General features: G+C 43.0%; 1 protein-coding gene across 1 annotated transcript in view; it reads left to right on the top strand.

The window, feature by feature from the left end:
• The window catches only part of ACVRL1 (activin A receptor like type 1), a 118,690-nt gene that overhangs the window by 33,938 nt on the left and 61,195 nt on the right, over positions 1-23,557 (top strand). The window contains exon 2 of the mRNA XM_068267725.1: positions 19,664-19,770. Within this exon, the coding sequence (XP_068123826.1) occupies positions 19,716-19,770 (55 nt within the window). The 5' untranslated portion in view covers positions 19,664-19,715. The remainder of the gene's footprint in view (positions 1-19,663; positions 19,771-23,557) is intronic.

Below are 23,557 nucleotides of genomic sequence, written 5' to 3'. Positions count from 1 at the left end.
GCGTGTGCTACCTGATCGCCGCAGCAGCGCGGCGACGCGCGGCGTGCAGCGGCGAAAGAGGGTCCCCCCAGCCGCCCGAGCCCAGCGCAGCCGGACCAAACAGTTCCGGCCAGCGCTAAGGGCTGGAACGGAGGCGGCTGACATCAGGACGTCGGCTGACGTCCATGACGTCACTCCGCTCGTCGCCATGGCGACGAGGAAAGCAAAACAAGAAGGGCCGCTCGTCGCGGCCCTTCTTGTTACTTCTGATCGCCGGAGGAGATCAGAAGTACGGATTAGGAGCGCCCTCTAGTGGGCTTTCATGCAGCCAACTTTCAGTTGGCTGCATGAAATAGTTTTTTTTTTTTTATTAAAAAAAAAAACGTCCGGTCGCCAACCTGGGGATCTTAAAGTTAACCTCCGGACTAAAAATCGACTCAGCAGCACTGAAAAGGCTTTGTGTTTCTTTAACAGTTTCACAGCATCAGAACTTTGTTTCTCTTATACAAGCCTCATTTTTAGGTGCACAGAAGAAAACTGCCCCTGATGCTGTGCAAAGCATGATGGGATTTCTGATTTTGTTGTTCTCATTCTGCTGTTTTGGTGCAATTTTTTTTTTTTACATTTTGAATTTGACATTTGAAGCCTAGCGTGTGCAGCTGGGAGGGGTGATCAGGACACAGGACAGTTGGAACTGTGTCTCCTGCTCCTTGTCACCTCCTTTCAACCAAAAAGATGGCTGCCCCCATGACAAAGATGGCAGCCCCCATGAATCACAAACATTTGCCTGTTCTTTTAAAACAGGGTGGGTAAGAGATTATATTACCTATCTATTCTAATTAACATAACTAATGTAACTTGATGATAGTATGTTTATTTAGGCTGAAGTTACCCTTTAATAGAACGCCAGGGAGGTTAAAGGACAACTGAAGTAAGAGGGATATGGAGGCTGCCATATTTATTTCCTTTTAAGCAATACCAGTTGCCTGCAAGCCCTGCTGAGCCTCTGCCTCTAATCCTTTCAGCCATAGACCCTGGACAAGCATGCAGCAGATCAGGCGTTTCTGACCTTATTGTCAAATCAGACAAGATTATCTGCATGCTTGTTTCTGGTGTTATTCAGTTACCACTGCAGCCAAATAGATCAGCAGGGCTGCCAGGGAACTAGTATTGTTTAAAAGGAAATAAATATGGCAGGGTCCACATACCTCTCGCTTCAGTTTTCCTTTAAGAATCAGAAAACACATTTTGGGGGCACCCACACTTTTATCTTACTGATGCCACAATATAAGTTAGAGAAGCTTTTCATCTGTTGTCAGTTTCCAAGATCCATGTCTGATGCAATCCTCACATCCCCTCTCCACTGAGACCCGCTGCGTATTTTGGGTTCCTTCTGCTGTGATCATGTGACCAGACAGTTACCATAGCTATCTCCACTGTTCACAGGAGATACCCAGGGGTGCAGCTAGGGTTTTGGTGGCCCCAAGCAACCTGCAACTTGAGACCCCCCCCCCCCCCTTAACCCCTTGTATGAATGGAGTATTGCAAAAATTTGTGGGGCACCACCTCGCTGCGATAAAAAAGTGGGTGTGGCCAAGACATGATGTAGGTGGAGCCAAATATTAGCAAAATACATTTAGTCCCGATTACTATATGAGATAGAGTATGAGTGGTGCCCTCAGTATAGGTAGCGAGTGATAGGTGCTGCAGTATAGATAGCCAGGTTCATGAGGTGACCCAGTAAAGGTAGCGAGCTATAGGTGCTGCAGTATAGATAGCCAGGTACATGTGGTGCCCTCAGTATAGGTAGCGAGCTATAGCTGCTGTAGTATAGATAGCCAAGTACATGTGGTGCCCCAGTATAGGTAGTGAGCAATAGGTGCTGCAGTATAGGTATCCAGTTACATGTGGTGCTCCAGTATAGGTAGCCAGGAATAGGTGTAGCCAGTATAGTTAGAAATAGGTAGTCAGGAACAAATGTAGCAAGAAACAGGTGGTCAGGAACAGGTAGTCAGGAATAGGGGTAGCAAGGAACAGGTAGTCAAGAATAGGGGTAGCAAGGAACAGGTAGTCAGGAATACAGTGGGACGCAAAAGCTTGGGCAACCTTGTTAGTTGTCATGATTTTCCTGTATAAATTGTTGGTTGTTATGATAAAAAATAGTCAGTTAAATATATAGGAGACATACACAGTGATATTTGAGAAGTGAAATTAAGTTTATTGGATTTACATAATTGTGCAATAATTGTTTAAATAAAATTAGGCAGGTGCATAAAATTGTCATTTTATTGATTCCAAAACCTAGGGGTAGCAAGGAACAGGTAGTTGTGATGATCCGCTCAGCTGGCTGCACAGGAAGACAGCTGTTTGTCCATTCCTCTAGTCTGTGGGCTGCAGGTCTCTGGAACAGAGACCTGTCTTTCCATTGCAAGTTTCTGGTCTGTTCTCTTGCTGGGGAATTTGCATACATTCGTTATGCAAATCCCCTACCTGCCTTCTCTGATGACTGGCACTATAAGAGCTTTATGTTTCCCAGAAGGCTTTGCTGGTCATTTCCTTTCCATGGTCTGTTCCTGATGGACACTGCTGGAGTGTCAGCCATTGCTATCTAGTATAGTTAATTCCTGGGGGTTGCTTTAGGCTCCCCTTCTAGCCCAGTCAGGTTGTATTATCTGTATTGCCTGTTCTGTCTTGTCTTGCCGGTTGCCATTGTCCTGTCCCAATGGTGGTCGACAGGAAATGGTTCTGATCTCTGTTCTTGGAGTATAGCTGGTGCAGCGGTTGCTACCAGCTATCTCTTCTGTTCTGTCTCCTGGGATCGCGGTGCCTGCAAATATACGCTTGTGGAGGATTTCCGCCGTGTCAGCGCACGCGTTGTGCGCTGATCACGGAGAAAGTTCCACAATCGTTACAGTAGCCACGAATTGGGATAGCAAGGAACAGGTAGTCAGGAATAGGGGTAGTCAGGAACAGGTAGTCAGGAATAGGGGTAGTCAGTCAGGAACAGGTAGTCAGGAATAGGGGTAGTCAGTCAGGAACAGGTAGTCAGTCAGGAACAGGTAGTGAGGAATAGTGGTACACAGGAACAGGTAGTCACGAATGGGGTAGCCTATTTCTCGCCCGCCCCATTTACCTATTCTACCTCCTGGCCCCCTACTACGGTATCAGATCCCCCTCCTGCCTGGCGGCTCAGCTGTTAACACCGCATTCCAGCAGTGACATCATCCAAGTAAGTAGCCAGCAGCGAGGAAATGTCCAATAACGGCGCTGCTCGTATACAGGACATGACGTTTACTTCCTGTATACAAGCAGCGCCATTATTGGACATTTCCTCGCTGCTGGCTATTTACATGATGTCACCGATGGTATGCGGTGTAAACAGCTGAGCCGCCGGGCAGAAGGGGGATCTGATAGGAGGCAGGAGGGGACCAGGAGGCAGAATAGAATAGCGGAGGGAAGGGGGCGGGGGGAGCAGCAGCCAGCAGCAGAGCGAGGCACCCCGCAGTGTGAGGCCCCAAGCGGGGGCGTGCCTCGCCTGTGGAGCCCGTGGAAATACCTTAGTAAATCAGGTGTGCTGTGTAGGAGAAAATCTTAATTCTCCAGACAAAGGGTGGGGTCGTGCAGTTAGTGGGCGTGGCCATGGGTGGGGCCAATCGTACATTAGATTAGGACAGCGGTGGCAAACTTTTTGGAGCCCCAAACTGCAACCCACAAGTCACTTATCTATCGCAAAGTGGCAACAGCAATTTAAACTAAATACTATACAAACGTTTTAACACATACATGAACATTATGGAAAATCCAAGTTGAAAAACTGTGAAGATAAACAATTTCATCCATCCTACTGCTGAAAAAATATATTCATTTTTTTAGAACCTCCCAGTTTTATTTTCTGTTTTAAAAAGCTAAAAAAAAGTAGGTTTAATGCTATTGTCTCATATGATGATGATTCAGCTTTTCCCATAGTCTCGCAGTTAGCAATCATGTGACCCCCAACAAGACAAATTCAGCAATCATGAGGCCCCCAACAAGACAAATTCAGCAATCATGAGGCCCCCAACAAATCATGAGGCACCCAACAAGACAAATTCAGCAATCTTGAGGCCCCCAACAAATCATGAGGCCCCCAACAAGACAAATTTAGCAATCATGAGGCCCCCAACAAAACAAATTCAGCAGTCATGAGGCACATAAATAGACAGCATTTCACATAAATAGGCAGAATGCCCCCTTAATATGGTAGACACCTCTTACCTGGCTTCTGAATTCTCCTCTACTGGCTGTGAAGAAACGCGGAAAAGCCGCCGCATGGACGCCGGATGAGGCGGCTGTTTCTGCAGCTGGCATAGCAGAACGCGGAGAAACCGCCGCGTCTGACGCGTCGGTTTGTACGCATAGGCCTGTTTCTCACAGTGGGGCGGAATGCGGAGGAAACACCGCACACGCAGACAGCGTGGCGGCGGATTCCGCATCCCATACAGCAACAACATTGCAACACATGACTGGTGTGGCTGGGACTGATAGTCCACATTGGTTTAGGAGGACGCGTGCGCGCGCAGAGAGGCAGGGCCTTTATGGCAGTCAGAGGAGGGTCAGCTGACCAGGCCGGTCAGCTGACAATTGCAGCCACTTTCATTGGTCCAGCACTTAAGGGAGGTGCTGGAGAGCACTGGTGTATATATACTGGGTGCTGGTCATTACTCTGGTGTCTGGCATTGTGATCACTACGTGGTAGCACTCAGACCTTGTCAGTATCTGTGTTCTAGCATAGTTTCCAAAGGTGTTGACGATCACGGACCTCACACCTTAGCGTTAGAAATATTGAACTGTATTATTTGTTATGACCTTCTGCCTGCCTGACTATCCTCCTGAACTCTGATTCTGTACCTTGCTATTTCTGATATCCTGTTGCCAAACTCTGCTCGTTCCTGGACTCTGTATTTGCATCCTGATTCTGTACCTTGCTATTCTGATACTGCGTTGCCAAACCCTGCCTGTTCATTGGATTCCGTATCTGTCTCCTGAATCTGTACCTTATCTGTCTGTGTGTTACGACCTGGCTTGCCCGACCTCGAGAACTGGCCTTACTGTTAGAGGCAGTTCCCAGACCTGTTAGTGACACCCTCTCACTGGTGTCACTCACACTCGGTCCTTCCTACTCTTAGCCTAGCTCCTTCCCCGGGAGAGTCTAGGCCAACGGAAGGAACATACTTCAGTGCAGTACTCAAAGTATTGCTGTTGCACTTAACACTCACTTGTTATCTCAGGTGTCCAGAGGTTAGTAGATATATCTGATTATCGGTGATACTGCAGATCATCAATAATCGGGTATAGTCTGTATTCTCGGTGATACTGCAGTTCACCGGTAATCAGACCCTCTCTATTGTTACACCGATCGTTACACTGGCTGCTGTGCCTGGCAATACAGTTTTTGGATTGGGGATGATGTGTGAGCTTAAAGGCCTGGCAGTGATGCTGTGGCCTGGCTGGCGGTGATGCTGTGGCCGATGTTGTGGCTGGGTTGGCTGGCAGTGATGCTGGGCTGTGCTTGGCTGGTTGAAGTAAATGCTGGCCTGACTGGTGGTGATGCTGTGGCCTTTTTGACAGTGATTCTGGGCTGGTTGGCTGGTGGTGATGCTGGGCTGGCTGGCCTGGATAGTTTAGGTAGCAACAGGTGCCCCATAGTTAAGGTAGCGCCAGGAGTACCCCAGTTTAGGTAGTGACAGGAGCCCCCCAGTTAAGGTAGGGACAGGAGCCCCCCAGCTCATTTAGTGACAGGAGCCCCCCAGCTCATTTAGTGGCAGGAGCCCCCCAGTGTATGTAGTGACAGGCACCCCCCAGTTAGATAGTGAGTGACAGCAGTGACCCCCAGTTAGATAGTGAGTGACAGCAGGGACCCCCAGTTAGATAGTGAGTGACAGCAGGGACCCCCAGTTAGTGAGTGACAGCAGGGACCCCCATTAGTTAGTGATTGACAGCAGGGACCCCCATTAGTTAGTGAGTGACAGCAGGGACCCCCAGTTAGGTAGTGAGTGACAGCAGAGACCCCCATTTAGATAGTGAGTGACAGCAGGGACCCCCAGTTAGTGAGTGACAGCAGGGACCCCCATTAGTTAGTGAGTGACAGCAGGGACACCCATTAGGTAGTGAGTGACAGCAGGGACCCCCAGCTAGGTAGTGAGTGACAGCAGGGATCCCCAGTTAGATAGTGAGTGACAGCAGGGACTCCCAGTTAGTGAGTGACAGCAGGGACCCCCATTAGTTAGTGAGTGACAGCAGGGACCCCCATTAGTTAGTGAGTGAAAGCAGGGACCCCCATTAGTTAGTGAGTGACAGCAGGGACCCCCATTAGGTAGTGAGTGACAGCAGGGACCCCCATTAGTTAGTGAGTGACAGAAGGGACCCCCATTAGTTACTGAGTGACAGCAGGGACCCCATTAGTTACTGAGTGACAGCAGGGACCACCATTAGTTAGTGAGTGACAGCAGGGACCCCCATTAGTTAGTGAGTGACAGCAGGGACCCCCGTTAGTTATCGAGTGGTAGCAGGGACCCCCAGTTAGGTAGTGAGTGACAGCAGGGACCCCCGTTAGGTAGTGAGTGACAGCAGGGACCCCCGTTAGTTAGTGAGTGACAGCAGGGACCCCGTTAGGTAGTGAGTGACAGCAGGGACCCCGTTAGGTAGTGAGTGAGCGACAGGGACCCCCGTTAGGTAGTGAGTGAGTGACAGGGACCCCCATTAGGTAGTGAGTGCCAGGGGCGCTCCCCACCCCACCTACCTTGCCGGCCGCGTCAGACCTCAGGATCAGCGGGCGACCCGACCAGATAGAGCGGGCGCCGGGCACAAATATGCGGAAGTGATGTCACTTCCGTATATAAGCGGTGTCCGCTAGGTCCTAGCGCCCGCTCTATCTGGTCGCCCGACGCTGATCGAGGTCTGACGGCTGACGCTGCTGTGTGGCAGTGGGGACAGCCGGGGGGCAGCGGCGGCCGGGAGATCCGTGGCACCCCAGGACAGATTGGGGGCACGGGCCCCCCCCAAAATAGGGCTAGCGACGCCCCTGTTGGTGACTGTCTACTTTTGTGCAGTCCAGACTGGATAGAAAATAACAACTTCCAGTGCCGTGCCAGGACTGGTTTTTGCTAATTTTGTGACTTAAATGTCCCAGTAAAATGTAGGGATTTGGGTGCTGATCAGGCTCATGAAGAATCAGTATTCCTTTGAAATCTGTTTTGACTGCTCTATACAGTAGATTGTTAGGATTTTAGCACTATTAACACTATTCCAACTTCTTACCTCTCTTTGTTTCTTTGAACCTTTTATTGTCTGCCCTAATAATGAGAGAGGTGCAGATTGATCAGAAAGCTATGACCAGTTAGCACCTTCTTGTTATTGGGGTTTGCCAATGAGAGGTTTGGTATCTTTGAAGGCCCAATCTAAAGATATGTATACACGCTGGATTAAACTCGGCCAAGGCAGCTGACAATGACACTCTCTGAGTTATCTAGCATGTAAATAAGGCCCCGGGTCCCCCTCAGTGCATTGTCCAGCGCTGGCTAAAGTCATTGTTTACCTCACTTAAAGAGAAACCATGACCAAGAATTGAACTTCATCCCAATCAGTAGCTGATACTCCCTTTTACATGAGAAATCTATTCCTTTTCACAAACGGATCATCAGGGGGCTCTGTATGGCTGATATTGGGGTGAAACCCCTCCCACAAGAAACTCTGAGGACCATGGTACTCCTGGCAGTTTCCTGCCTGTGAACCTTGTTGCATTGTGGGAAATAGCTGTTTACAGCTGTTTCCAACTGCCAAAAAAACAAGCAGCAGCTACATCACCTGCCAGCAGTAAAAATGTCACCATGTGATATATGTCAGAATGTAAATCAGGGATTTAAAAGAGTTTGCAATGTGCAAGCACTGACTAAATCATTTATACACAGTTATTGTAAAAATTAAGCACTTTTTATTACATTATTTTCACTGGAGTTCCTCTTTAACTTGCTCTCTCTGTGACGCTCCTCATGCTCTGCCGACCCGCCTCTCCCCCCCCCCCCACCACATAGCAACAGAACACATAGCTAGCCTGGAGCCTAGCAACAAGTCCGGCTCCACACTCTTGCCCGAAGGATCAAGTGAGTAGAAGGCGTTAGATCATAACTTAAAGGGTACATTTATTTCAGTAGGCTCTTTCTTGTGTAACTGCTTACTAATTTACACAATTAAGCTATTTATAATTAATTTTACTGTTCTCTTCTCAGTAACATTTTCCATATTGTGCTTACATACTTTGGCCCGTTTACAACTAGGGCCTGTTTCCACTACACGCAGATTTGATGCAGATTGGATGCAGAATGGATGCAGAAAAACTGACTCCAATGAATTCCTATGGGCCTGTTTCCACTAAACGCGATTATTCTGATGCAAATTTTCCCATAGGCATTCATTGGAGTCAGTTTTTCTGCATCCATTCTGCATCTATTCTGCATCCAATCTGTGTGTAGTGGAAATAGGCCCTAATCAGTTGCTCTCAGTTATAACTGAAATGTCAACTGATTTTCAAAGTAAGTCCAATGTTTTCCTATGGCACCTTTCACACTTAACGCGTTTTAAGTGAAATATTTTTCACAATGCACTGCTATGGAGAAGAAAAAAGACGCGTACCAACTGATTAAGGACCTGTTTCCACTACACGCAGATTTGACGCAGATTGGATGCAGAAAAACTGACTCCAATGAATGCCTATGGGCCTGTTTCCACTAAACTCGATTATTTTGATGCAGATTTTCCCATAGGCATTTATTGGAGTCAGTTTTTCTGCATCCAATCTGCATCCTATCTGCATCGAATCTGCGTGTAGTGGAAACAGGCCCTTATAGATTCCATTGAATGCCTATGGGAAAATCTGCATCAGAAATATCGCGTTTAGTGGAAACAGGCCCATAGGTATTCATTGGAGTCAGTTTTTCTGCATCCAATCTGCGTCAAATCTGCGTGTAGTGGAAACAGGCCCTTAGTCAGTTGGTTTTCTTCTCCATAGCATCGCATTGTGAAAAATATTTCAGTTAAAACGCGTTAAGCGGGAAAGGTGCCATAGGAAAACATTGGACTTACTTTGAAAATCAGTTGACATTTCAGTTATTACTGAGAGCAACTGATTAGGGCCTGTTTCCACTACACACAGATTGGATGCAGAATAGATGCAGAATGGATGCAGAAAAACTGACTCCAATGAATGCCTATGGGAAAATCTGCATCAGAGAAATTGCGTTTAGTGGAAACAGGCCCATAGGCATTCATTGGAGTCAGTTTTTCTGCATCCATTCTGCATCCAATCTGCGTGTAGTGGAAACAGGCCTGAAGTGTAAACGGGCCTTACTGGCAAGCCCTGTTTCCACTGGTTTACCAGTTTGCAATGCTCATTTGGCATTTGTCACAGACCTATCAATCAAATAGCCACATATTTGTATATATTTTCTACGGACCACATTTGGTAGTATCACATTGTGCAGAAGATCAGGGTGAACCCATGAAAACAAATAGTCCCCTTATTCTGCCAGCTGAGACATGGAAGGAAACAAATTGCTTAGGCTTGTACAAGATAATTCAAAAGGCTCAGAAAATCCGACAGTCAGTGAATCTATTTGCTTAGTTCTACTAGAGACCTAAAAAGCACTTTGCACCATCACAGACTGTCCTGTTTCCCTTTCCTCAAAACTACTGCATCCTGCTAGAGTTCCCTTGAAGGTCACTTCCCTTTAAAGGTCTTTATAGAATATTTACACATACCTACGCTGTTCTGTTTTATGTAAATAAATGTTCTGCTGCGGAAAAAAATGTTTTGGGGTTTTTTGTTTGTTTTTTTAGTTTTGCTGTCGTTTGTGGATTTACCATAGTATAAATTACTGAGGGCAGTACATTGATTGTCATTTCGTAACCTGCTTTTGTCATTAGACATCTATTAAGGTGTCCATACACTGGTGCGATTTCCCGCCGATAGACAGAAGATTTGATCACCTTGATTGAATCTGCTGTGAAATCGATAACGCAAACATGGACCGATCGACCGATTTCCATCCAAAATCGATCTATTCCATCAATCTGCCCAGGCGGAAAATTTCGCTTTTCGCCGCCCGGCTGATACGGCGACGACCGATGCAGCAATACATCACCTGTCCAGCTGGCGCAAGTCCCCGGGTCCCCGCTGTGTCTCACTTCTTCCGGCATCTTCACTTCCTGTCTTGTCCTGTGAGAAAGTGAAGTTCAAATAGTAGAGGGCTCTCTACTGTTTGAACTTTCTGCTTGTGACAGGATGGAACAGGAAGTGAAGGGAAGATGGAGTATGCTGGAAGAAATGAGACTGCGGGGACCCGGGGAATCGCGCCGGTGGACAGGTAATGTATTGCGGCTGGCCAGGGGAGCAAGGTTGGTGAGCAGGCGGCAGCGGCATTACCACAGGTAGTGAATCGATTTCATGCTGAAATTGATTCAAAATCTATTTGCAGTGTATGGGCAGCCATTAGATCCCTCTCTGATCAGATTCAATCAGAGAGGGATCTATCTGTTGCTCGATCTGGTGGCAATCGACCAGTGTATGGCTGCCTTTAGTCTGCACAGACTGGTTAACCTCCTTGGCGGTAACCGCAAGTCAGGCTCGGGAGAGAAAGCTGTAGCTCAGAGTAGGAATCCCAAGTTGGATCCATGGAAGGTGTGTAATGTGCAGGGCTGCCTCACATCTATCTAGCAATATGATTTTTAGGGTCTAAAAGCTTGTGAAAAAATTGCACCGCTTTTAACCAATATAGTCTGGAAGTAATCATACCGCCTGGGAGGTTAAAGCAAATTTGAAGCTAAAATAAACATATGAGATAATTAATTGTGTGTGTAGTACAGATACATGTTGTTTTCCAATACAGGAAGAGGTAAAACACTTGAGTTGTTATCTATGCAAAAGAGCTTCTCTGAGCTATTAGACCAACTTGGTCAAACTCAGTCCTGTCTTCTAAATGGCTTAAACAGCCAAGAAACAGTGAGAGACAGCTTAATATAAGGTTTTACTGCAGGAAAGTTCAAAAGATCATTAGCTCTGCTCTGTTTCACAGCTTAAAATACAGTTCGAAGTTTCTAAACGGCAAATAGGACATATGTTATACATCTGACCACTTTGAACCTAGCCTTAAATCACAAGCCTTTAGAAAAGTGCTGCTAGTGGGTTCCGGGCCTTAGGAATTTAAAGCAATGGTAAGGCCTGGAACTCACTAGGAGCACTTTTTTGAGAGCTTGTGATTTGAAAAGCTCTTGCTAATGTAATGCTATTGGTGTGATCCCACTTGAGTGATGTGACTTTCTAAAAATCCCCCAGAGACAATGTTTGCCTTTGGTGCTACTGATAACTTTGAAATCAAGTTCTAACTAACTATAATCACTGATTTTTTGATTTTTGAATTATATGCACCACTGATTTCCCATCACTCATTACTTGGCAATAGCAAATTAAAAAGTAAAAGTGATTTTTGCAGTGGCATAGGCTGAGCAGGACTAAGTTTATACAGTATTTTTTGTCTCACACTTTCTATTGGGTTTTTTAGATTTAAATTAAAAAAAAAGGTTCAGCAAAGTACACATAGATCTGCTATTACATTATAAATGCTGCTAATCACCAGTAATCTCCAATAAATTCATGCTGAAGTTGACACATCCGATCATTTCAGTGCACTTACTTGTCCCCGACCACATTGCATCCAAAGGCCATACAAAGGGCATACATTTTTCATCAATCTGGTTTTCATTTGTCCCCTTGTGATGTCTGTACTGGCTGAAGTTACTTTTAAAACACACTAATTCGGCTTCCAGCAATTTCTGGAAGTCAAATTATTTCATTCCCCACCATCCATGGCGGCCTGGAGGGGGAATAGTATTTAACACGGCCGGGAACTTGTGCAGCAGCAGGATCAGCCATATACCGGATGTAGGATGTATCCTGCGCCCAAGTCTCCCGCGCCGATTCTTCTCGTACGCGTTGCAGCGACTAGCTAGTAGTGCTAGTGGTTAGTTACAGATACTAGTTGCTATGATTGTGGCATCATCCTTACAGGAAGAACTTTAGATTACAGAAGCCTTTGGGACCATCACATGATGATGTCACATGCCATGATGTCATATAGCCAAATTGTATGTTAGCAGATGAAAGAGCTTGTTGGGGCAGAAAATAAGAGGTTTGGGGTTAGGGTCCCACTGAGGCTATTTTGGTCAACTAACTTTTTAAGATCTATCGCTCTCTATATCTGTCCATCCATTTATCCATCTGTCCATCCATCTATTCATCCATCTATCTATCCATCCATTAAATGTATATTTTATGCGGGAAATACACCATACAATTTTCTGTTAGATTTACCTGCCAGATAGATAAATTTCCAACATGTTAAACTTTATCTATCTTACCATCTATCTGCCTAGCAATTAGGCATTGTTCTACTCAGCAGGAGATAAACAGAAGACAATGCACCAGAGATAATGACCAGTCTCTACAGAAAATAATCTAATTATGCATTCTAACAGAAAATCTAACAGAAAAATCTAACAGAAAATCTAACAGAAAATTGTATGGTGTTTTCCCAACATTAGACTGTTTTAATGAGGAACTGTAATATAAATCATGTGATTATTAAAATTGGTTATTTTTACAGTATTCATTTCCTTTGTAAAATCTTTACGTTCTGAAAATCATTTCTGAGCATTCTAAAGCCAGTGAAAATATTACCTGGTCTCCCAGAATACTCTGGGAGTGGAATTCCCCATAGCTAAACAGCCTAGGCTAAGCATCACTGAAAGGGCGGGGCTACATGCCAATATACAGCAATATATAGCTATAGGAAGTGTTGTGGGTGCTGAAATAAGGATAATTAATTTAAAAGTGGGTATCCTGAATAATTGACTGCATTCTACTACAAGACACTGCAGTGCTTTAAGTGATCTTTCAAAGCAAGTTGTAAGAAAGGGAAAAGGTGTCTGAAATGAACTGCAATCACGTATATAATATGGGGAATGCATTTATTTAATGCATGGAACAAATGATTCTTCTACCCAGCGTGTGATCTTTAGTAATCAAATCAGACAGTATGGAAGAATGATAAGATAATATATATCTAGAGCAATATTGGTGCAGACTACTCCAAAAAAAAAAAGATATGTATCAAAGCCCACGTTTGAAACTATTTCTTAGGTTAAGCGACTGAACGGTTAGTGACTTCTTATGGTCTTGTTGTAGTTTAGTAGTGCCTTTGACCGCTGATTTGAGATTAAATCCTATAGTGTGAGTTCAATTGTAGGAACAAAATAAAAGAAATGAAAGAGTTAGTAATGTCAAATCCCTTAGCATGAAAGTAAACAATGATCTTGAATGGGATAATTACACTGTAAGGGCAGGCAACTGAAAGGCCTTCCTGCTTTCCTTCCTGTCCAGCATCAGTCAGCTTCCTGCAGGATGGAAACAAATTCTCTTTCCTTTACTAACAAATAAAACAAAGGTAATAATACAGTGTACGGCTCCATGGAGATCCTAGATAAGTATCCTGTCTTCTGGGCCCTTTTACATTTACCGTGTTGTGTCCAGTGGCGTAGCTGAGCAGCTCTGGGCCCCAGTGCAAATTTTACATTGGGCCCCCCAAGCACTTGTGGTTGAGGGAGGGCTCTACGGGGCCCCTCTGGCCAAGAGCCCTGGTGCGGTCGCAACCTCTGCACACCCTATTGCTATGCCGCTGGTTGTGTCGCGGTACCCTTTCCTACCACAGATTGTCGCAATAGACATTTAAGTCAGTGGAACATGACACACTTCCTGAAATGCAATGCCATGGAAGTGGTCCAGCTGGCACAGAAGCTGAAGTGTGTTATCCCGCACCTCGTGTGGCACCGCAAGCAATTAAAGTCAATGGTAATGTGAACATTTTGTATTTCTGGCATGTTTGTGTGTGTGGTGCGCAGATGCATATATTCAGATGACGCAATTCCTGGCCAGCAGTATACACGTGACTTAAGGGTGGGACTCTTTGAAGGCAAGTTCCCCCAATTTCCCTGTCAACGCAGTCTGCTGCATATACTAAAGTCTGTGTAATGCCCTGCGATAGCTATTTTGCCACTAGTAAATCGCAGTGCACCAAAAGCAAAAGGACCCTTAAATTTACTATAAATATGTCAAGCTATATTTTGTTAAAAAAATACATGTTTTTCTTTCTTTAAAGGGAACCTAAACTGAGAAGGATATGGGTTTTTCCTTTTAAAATAATACCAGTACGACTCACTCTCATTCCTCCCCACCTCCTTTCAATACACAGCCTTTCCACAGTGTTCCTAATAAAAATCGTATGCATAAAAGCCTGCTGCCACTCAATAGATTAGCACAGGTGTTAAAAGTGAGTAGCAAATGGGGTGCATGCAGCAGGTTTATTTTTGAGATTTTAGAATGATCGCAATTGAAATGTTAAAAAAGGTGAAAATATAGCTAAAAAATAATGAAAATGTCCAATAAAAAAATATGCGTTAATTGTGAAAAAATCACAGCTGTAAAACACTAGTAATTTTGCTAGCACTTTGCGATCCCCGGGGTGAATGGGCCCTTAAGCCTCACCCAATAAGGACAAGGGGCTTATCCTCGCCTTGTGCTAGCTACCTCCACACTCTACAGTTGCTATGGTCTGAACTGATGTAGGTGAGGGCTGTATATACCTATGCACATTTATACATGCAGACCGATTCTGCTTTCTGACTTGGAGATGCCTTGATAAGTCAGACCCATTGTGTAAAACTCACCAAATCAGACATTCGTGTGTCGATATGGCTGGAAATGTCTGAATCGCTGTACTGACAGCTGCTGCACAGCTGCCTTGTATTTTGTGTAGGGGTATATATACAGAATGAGTGGTGAAAAGGCTACAGCGAGCCAGGAAACAAGGCAGCAGACAGCAGTTGCTGTATAGCGGAGAACAGAAGGTAGGATTATGAAACAGTATTTTTAATTACTTCCTCTCAAAGTAAAAAAGGGAAAAAAAATGATTTTCACTAAAGATGCAATTAAACAAATACATGTCTCTGTGGATTCAATGGCTTTTGCAAAATGTTTCCATCAAGGAAATATTGGCAGGATTTTTTATTTTACAAGCAAGTTTATTTTCAAGTACAGCAATTAGCCACGAAATCTTTTTACTAAGTATTTAACTACTTATGTGGTTTGCGACGGTATATCTACATCCCGAAGGACTTCAGTTCCTGCCCAGGGACGTAGATATTCGTAAATTGTTGCAGATGGCCGCCGCTAGCTTCCGCCCACACACTCATCGCTGCCCATTAGAGGGGAGAGGAATAAATGGGAACACAGTTCCCATTCATTAGTTTAAAGAGACACTGAAGCGAAAAAAAAAATATGATATAATGAATTGGTTGTGTTCTATGAATAATTACTAGAAGATTAGCAGCAAAGAAAATATTCTCATATTTTTATTTTCAAGTATATAGTGTTTTTTCTAACATTGCATTATTCTCTAATATGTGCAGATTACACAACACTCAGCATTCAAAATGATTCTTTCAGAGCAGTCTGTGAAGTAATGAACTCTCCTCTGCCAGAGGAAAAGTAAATAGTTAACTAACAGTTGAGATAATAAAAGTCAGAAAACAGCCCTCTCCACGACTTTTGAAAGTCGTAGAGATAATGGCTTTTTTGCATAGAGATAACAACTGGAGTTTCTTAACTCTTCCTGTACTGGAAACAATTAGACTGATGTATCTGATCTTAATGTTTTATTTCTTAGCTGTGCTACACATATAAATCATAATATCATAGTTTTTTTTTCGCTTCAGTGTCTCTTTAAGTCCCTGTGTCAATGATCGCCGGCATCAATGAGATGCCTGTGTCATTGTAACTACCAGGGTAAATGATATGCATATAAAAAAAAATGACAACAAAAATACGTAAATAGTTACCTTAGGGGCTGAACTTTTTCAGTACTTTCTTTCCCTGAAAGTCAGACCTACCCTGAAAATAAGCCCTAGCTGGAATTTTGAGCATGCTTGAAATATAAGCCCTACCCCGAAATTAAGCCCCAGCGGAAGTAAAAGAGGAGGAAAAGGCAGCCAGCAAGCGGGGACACGGGTGCAGTGCCAATCGGGCACTAGTTCTGTCATCCCAGCATACAGCAAGGTTATCAGCTTTGTGCAGGGATGGCCGGGCAGGTACCTGATCAGTACAGTAGCATACCTTCAAACCCAGGAACATCACAGTACAAAGGAACAGGAAATGTTCTGCTGAAAGTCACTTAAAAATATAATGTCTAGAAAATGAGAAATAATGAATTTTTTCATTTTTGTTCTTATTTTTCCTGTTAAAATGCATTTAGAATAAAATAATTCTTAGCAAAATGTACCACCTAAAGAAAGCCTAATTGGCGGCGAAAATAACAAGATATAGATCGTTTCATTGTCATAAGTAGTAATAACGTTATAGGCGATTGAATAGAAGGAGCACTGAAAGGTGAAAATTGCTCTGGTACAGAAGGGGAAAACCTCCTCAGTAGTGAAGTGGTTAAATGTTTGATTCTGTTTAGCCTTTTCTACGTTGTACAAAGTACTGCCCTTAATGCTAGGAACAAACAATAATTTAATAAATGTAATTTCCTGTCTGATCGGCGGGTATCAGGCGATTATTTCCGACATGTCCGATCTATTTCCATTCGAGAAAGGGATCGATTTTGCGAACTTACCATTGGAAAATCGATCCCGTTATCGATCAGGAGCAGTTTGGACATGTACACGCTACAACTTCCTGTCCGATCACCTGTTGATCGGACGGGAGATTACATTGTGTGTCCCCAGCATAAGTGTGTATTATGTGCATAATTCCTCCCTGAACAATGACTACTACCGTGTTTAAAAGGGATGGTCAATATGATGTAAACAACTCCAAACTTATACAGAATTATGAATATATATTCAGCCTAAAAATTGACAAATTGAAGCCTCATTTCATTGGTTCATTTTCAAGCTGCAAATACTGTATTTGCATTGAACATTTGCATAGAACATTTGCAATTCATCGACCATTCCTAGTGTCTACTCTGTTATTTGCACCTTCCAGAAGATACTACAGGGCTACATGAGAAATGTAATTGTTCAATTGTGCAGCAGACACAATCATGGCCAATTGTGCCATTTCAGGCCCATTCACACATACCAGAATTCATGTATGTTGTGGGGAATAGCGATTTCACGTTTGTTGCACATCTAATGTATTTCAGTGGCATCACATTAGACCTGCATTTTCAAATTTTTCATGCGTTTTGTTATTTTTATGTGCTTTTTTGTGTGTACAATGTGCAATTAGCATTTAATGTAAGCTAATGGAAATGCAGAAAATAGCATTGGTTTCATGAAAATCACATCTGATTTTGAATTATATACATTCTCATGTAAAATAACTTCATTTGTAATCACTATAAAAAATCTCAAAAGACCAAACCTAAAAAAATTGCAAAATGCAGAAAAACTCAGAATATCGCATTAACCTGACATGACCGATCACCTTGCTTGGATCACACAGGTTAAGATTAGAGTTGCTCCATGTACGATTTACAGTTGTGCGATTGAGTGATTATCTTCCTCAATCACAAACAGCCTCAATTCAGTAATTTAGTATAATGTATTAGCAATTAAGCTCTTCTACTTCTCTCCACAGGTTTGAATTAAGAAGGGGATTAATCGCTTGGCAATTGTTCTTTTAGGAGATTATTTCCATGCTATGTATGACCCTGAGAGATTAATCTCTGGAGACTAATCTACATACGCTCTCCAGCAGTAGCACAAAAAAGTCTCTGAGATTCAAAATTGCTCATATATCTGTAATGGTATGCTTTGTGCATAGACTGTCTAGAACAGTGGTCCTCAAAGTACGGCCCGCAAGCCGAATGTGGCCCCCTGAGGCTTTTTGACCGCCCCCCCCCTCCCCATACACACACACACAAAATGTATTACTTATAGATGCGGTCAGCTACAACTTTAATTATTGGTGGTCCGCATACAGAATAGCAGTGCTGGCACCACCCATCCACATGGAAGCCAGAATGCAGTAATTTGCTGGTTTCCAATCAAATCCCCCCCCCCCCCCCAGTATTCCCTTTAAGGTACAGACTGATTTATCATCCAGTTTTTACAGAAGGTAAAGTCTGATTATGTTAAATTTTTTGTTCATCATATGCTTGCAACACAAGGCCGCCATAAGTATTTTTCTGGGCCCCATATAAGGTTTACATCATGATATATAGTATATGACACAGACGAACCATGAAGAAATGCAATCAATCAGTTTAATCATTGTGATTCAAGGTACAATCCAGATTGCATGTCTAGGAACAGCAGAGGGCAAAGCCTGGGGTCTGGTCTACTCCAGCTGCATACAGCTGCTATTTAGGGATTACAATGTTTTTCTTTAATTCCCAGGAACAAAACTGTCTTCTTTCAGCAGGTCAGTAGCAGCTAGGTGTGAACTAGCATGAAAAGGGATTATTTGGTCCTGTTGCTGGCCGAGGAAGCCTGAGCACAGCAGGACCGCGGGCTTGGTGGAACCACTATGGCCAGATTTAAAATAACTGTATTGTATGATTGACATTTTAAGAGATACCATACTTATGATCTATATGAAAATTATATCATTTGATTGCTAAGGTCCGGCCGAGTATTCTCATATTTCATGTATGAAGCTGAAATAACCAGCCACCCGGTTATTATACTTCTCAGGAAGGGAATGTCATACACTATTCATGTCTGTTATGAATTTGATCCATATTCTTTGGGGATTGTGAATTTGCTATTATTATTTGTGTACAATGAACGTGGTCTGAGACATGGACATGTCATATATTTGGAATTTAAGTCCCCCCCAAATGTAAGGGGTCAATTCATCTCAATAGCAGGGACTGTAGCCTGATTTCTGCCCTCAGAGCAGGGCTGTATAAAAGAAACACAGCAATTTCAGAAAAGAGTTCTCCCTACATGGTGGATTGAAGCTAGCAAGATAACTCACTAGCTTTCCTGAATTCTGAAACAAAGAAGCTTTGCATTTCTTGTATTTCCACACCTTTTCCAAAACTTTAAGTATTAATGTTCTTAGTTTTTTATCCTTTTATTTTTCCTGTGGCTACCGTCTCTATTATTGTTACTTTTCATAATTTTCTGAATATATTAATTATTTATATTGCATTTACAATATAAGGCAAAGTCATTTCTTTCAGCTACATACCTGCTTTAAGCACCGCAGAAAGAAGCCTAGCCTCTTTAAAGATTCTCTACCAGAAGCATTGTATTGTTTGGGCCAGACTAGAGTGTTTTAACAATTTCTATTTGCAGGTTTAGAATAGTCAGAGCAGGTTTTCCTTTTCTCCGATAAAAGGGATGGTGGCAGCCAGGTAACTGAAATATTGTATAGTAAAGTGTTTGTGTTGCTCACATGTTCCCTTCTGGCCTGTTTGCCCAATTCCAGCGGTTTAAGTGCATCGGTTGAATCCACAATATTGGATTGTCTGTGTGTTGAAATAGATTGGCAGGCATTGAGCAGTCCAGCCACTAGGGGAAATGTAACAGTAGCTGGTCTTGGAATACAAAAGGCAGCTAAAAATATTTTCTTTTTTTCCTATAGGAAAATGTTTAAGGACAGAAACTGAAGCAGGTCAAAAAAAATTCAAAAGAAAATGCAAAACAGAATCTTTTGGATACTGTCATTGGCATTTGTCACATCTGCATCAGGTAAGTAGAAAATGTTTTTGAGGAGACTTTGACAGAATTCCCTACATATTAATTTCAATAAACCTGTGCCACTGAAATGAGTTGTATACCTCTTAGGGTAGTCCTATTTACATTGAAGATATCAGTTTGCAGGATTCTGTATTTAGTATTAAGCATTTGCAGATGTCAGCACTTGAATGAAGGGCTTATTATGAGTGCAGAGAGTTAATTTAGTCCTACAGGGCATATGTTCTCAACGTGCGGTACATGTACCCCAGGGGGTACTTTGCATTGATATTGTTAATTAAGTACTGTATAGTAAATTTAGAATTTCCAGAAAATGATAAATTAAATTCTATATGCAATACAACACCAAATTAGTATTTTTGCAAATTGAATAGAATAGTAAATGCACAGAAATCTTTTAGAAACAATTATCATGTACTACTATCAAATATGTCTGTGTCAAGGGGTACCTGGGATAATGTGTACCATAGTAGGTGTTACATAGAGAGCCCATGGCTTTCAAATGGAGTACATACCAACGAAATGTTGAGAACCACTGCTATAGGGCATTAGTGATTAGGGTCTAATTTTAAGTTATTCTAAACATACTTATACAGTACATACTAACACACTTCAAGCATCAGATGTCGTTTACTATAAAACAAAAAAATAATAATGAAAAGTAGGAACTGGCAAACATTTTTTCAAGATTCAAGCACTTTGTGTGACACAACAACATTACTTTTCATGACAGCCCCAAAGTGCATATAAAGAATATACAGTGGGATGCGAAAGTTTGGGCAACCTTGTTAATGTCATGATTTTCCTGTAGAAATCGTTGGTTGTTTCGAGAAAAAATGGCAGTTAAATATATCATATAGGAGACACACGCAGGGATATTTGAGAAGTGAAATGAAGTTTATTGGGTTTACAGAAAGTGTGTGCAATAATTGTTTAAACAAAATTAGGCAGGTGCATACATTTGGGCACCACAAAAAAAGAAATGAAATCAATATTTAGTAGATCCTCCTTTTGCAGCAATTAAAGCCTCTAAATGCTTCCTGTAGGTTCCAATGAGAGTCTGCATTCTGGTTGAAGGTATTTTAGACCATTCCTCTTTACAAAACTTCTCTAGTTCATTCACGGTTGATGACTTCCGAGCATGGTCAGATCTCTTTAACTCACCACAGATTTTCAATGATATTCAGGTCTGGGACTGAGATGGCCATTCCAGAATGTCGTACTTGTTCCTCTGCTTGAATGCCTTAGTGGATTTTGAGCAGTGTTAAGGGTCATTGTCTTGTTAAAAGATCCAGCCCCGGCGCAGCTTCAGCTTTGTCACTGATTCCTGGACATTGGTCTCCAGAATCTGCTGATACGGAGTGGAATCCATGTGTCCCTCAACTTTGACAAGATTCCCAGTCCCTGCACTGGCCACACAGCCCCACAGCATGATGGAGCCACCACCATATTTTAAAGGTAGCAGGTGTTTTTCCATGAATGCTGTGTTTTTCCTCCATGCATAATGCCCCTTGTTATGCCCAAATAACTCAATTTTAGTTTCATCAGTCCACAGCATCTTATTCCAAAATGAAGCTGGCTTGTGCAAATGTGCTTTAGCATACCTCAAGCAGCTCTGTTTGTGCTGTGGGCAGAGAAAGGGCTTCCTCTGCATCACTCTCGCATACAGCATCTCCGTGTGAAAAGTGCACCGAATGGTTGAACGATGCACAGTGACTCCATCTGCAGCAAGATGATGTTGTAGGTCTTTGGTGCTGGTTTGTGGGTTGACTCTGTTCTCACCATTCGTTGCTTCTGTCTATCCGAGATTTTTCTTGGTCTGCCACTTCTAGCCTTAACTTGAACTGAGCCTCTGGTCTTCCATTTCCTCGATATGTTCCTGTGGAAACAGACAGCTTAAATATCTGAGACAGCTTTCTGTATCTTTCCCCTAAACCATGATGGTGAACAATCTTTGTCTTTAGGTCTTTAGGTCATTTGAGAGTTGTTTTGAGGGAAACTTACAATTGACCCCCTTAAATACTCTCTCATAATTGGATTCACCTGTGTGTGTAGGTCAAGGGTCACTGAGCGTACCAAGCCATTTTAAGTTCCAATAATTAGTTCTAAAGGTTTTGGAATCAATAATATGACAACAGTGCCCAAATTTATGCACCTGCCTAATTTTATCAGTCAAAAAGTATACAGGAGGAGCACCAAAGAAAAGAAAAATCCGTGTGCCACGATCTACGTCTGTGTCCATAGAGACACTTTGCTCTCTGCGGATCAGACAGCGCTTTTGTTTTTATTTAGTGGTTGCCTAGGAAAAAGCCGGAGCCTGTCATCACGTCACTTCCGCTTTGCCGGAAGTGAGCCGGCTTTTGGAACGCAAGTGGTTTCGGAGGTAGCATCCCGCGCTGAAGCCACCCCTGCTGTGATGTGTGTTGTATATGGCTACTGCAATTTGAAAAAGGGAAAGGCCCGAAACAGCGTCTGTCATTGTATATGCCCAATGTTCTGATGCAATAAAAGAGCATAATTACTATTTCTACCAGTGGTGCCGATCTTTTTGAGGACTTTCCTGCTTAATTTTATTTAAACAATTATTGCGCACTTTCTGTAAATCCAATAAACTTCACTTCACTTCTCAAATATCACTGCGTGTGTCTCCTATATCCTAGTTTCTCAACATGCGGTACACGTACCCCAGGGGGTACTTCTGATGGTTCCAGGGGGTACTCAGGCTTGATATACTTGACCAAGAAAATTATAAATCTTATATAAAACACCAAATTTGTATTTTTTTCTAATTAAAAGCAACAGTAAATGCTTGGAAATTGTTTAGAACCAATTATCATGTACCATGATTAAATATGTATTTGTTAAGGGGTACTTGTGATAATATTTACTATTCCAGGGGGTACTTGGTGAGTACAGGGTTTTATAAGGGGTACATACCAATAAAATGTTGAGAAACACTGTCCTATATGATATATTTAACTGACATTTTTTATCGTAACAACCAACGGTTTATACAGGAAAATCATGACGATTAACAAGATTGCCCAAACTTTCGAATCCCACTGTAAGTGAGAGTAACAAAGGTAGAAATAGAGGAGTTATACACGTATGCCAAATATTTCAAATATTTCAAAATGTTATACACAGTTTTAAATGGTTAGTGTCATAAGTATTACTATTGCACTCATTAAGGAGTAGTATATAGCACATCACCAGTATGCCTTATTGCACATAAATGCAATGCTAAAAGTGATGCTTACGTGTTGGAGAACTTATGGAAGGATGAGTTTGAACAGTTGATACACCTGTTAGGGCCCTTTCACATGGGCAGCTGACAATCGGTAAATTCACCACCTGCCAGCTGCTCTTCTGCACCAGCTGGGCGCTTGTTAGCACCCAGTACTGGTGCTGTACAGGTGCCCCCCCCCCCCCCCGCCACCGTGGAGTGAGATCTGAGAGCAGCCACAGCCGTGCTCAGACTCTAAATGTTGCGTTCCTCCACTGCCCAGTACTGCCACCACGTGTCAATGCTTGACACGCGTGGTGTTACATCCGCTGCAACTCAGCTCCATTTAAATTGCACCCAAATCGCACTGGCTGGCGGCAGGTGGAAGACTGAACTGTTCAGCAAACGCGCATATCAGCCGTCCATCTGAAAGGCTCCGATTTGCAATGATCACTTCTTGATTTAGTATAGAATCCTAAAAAGCAAATAAGAAACTAACAAAGCTCTCACCTATTCAAACCGATCACATGAATCTCCATTAGTTCTCATACACAT

The sequence above is a fragment of the Hyperolius riggenbachi genome, chromosome 2, assembly GCF_040937935.1.
Source record: "Hyperolius riggenbachi isolate aHypRig1 chromosome 2, aHypRig1.pri, whole genome shotgun sequence".
Classification (NCBI taxonomy): Eukaryota; Metazoa; Chordata; class Amphibia; order Anura; family Hyperoliidae; genus Hyperolius; species Hyperolius riggenbachi.
The sequence above is the reverse complement of the archived record's forward strand: the minus strand, read 5'-3'. Positions and strand labels throughout refer to the sequence as shown.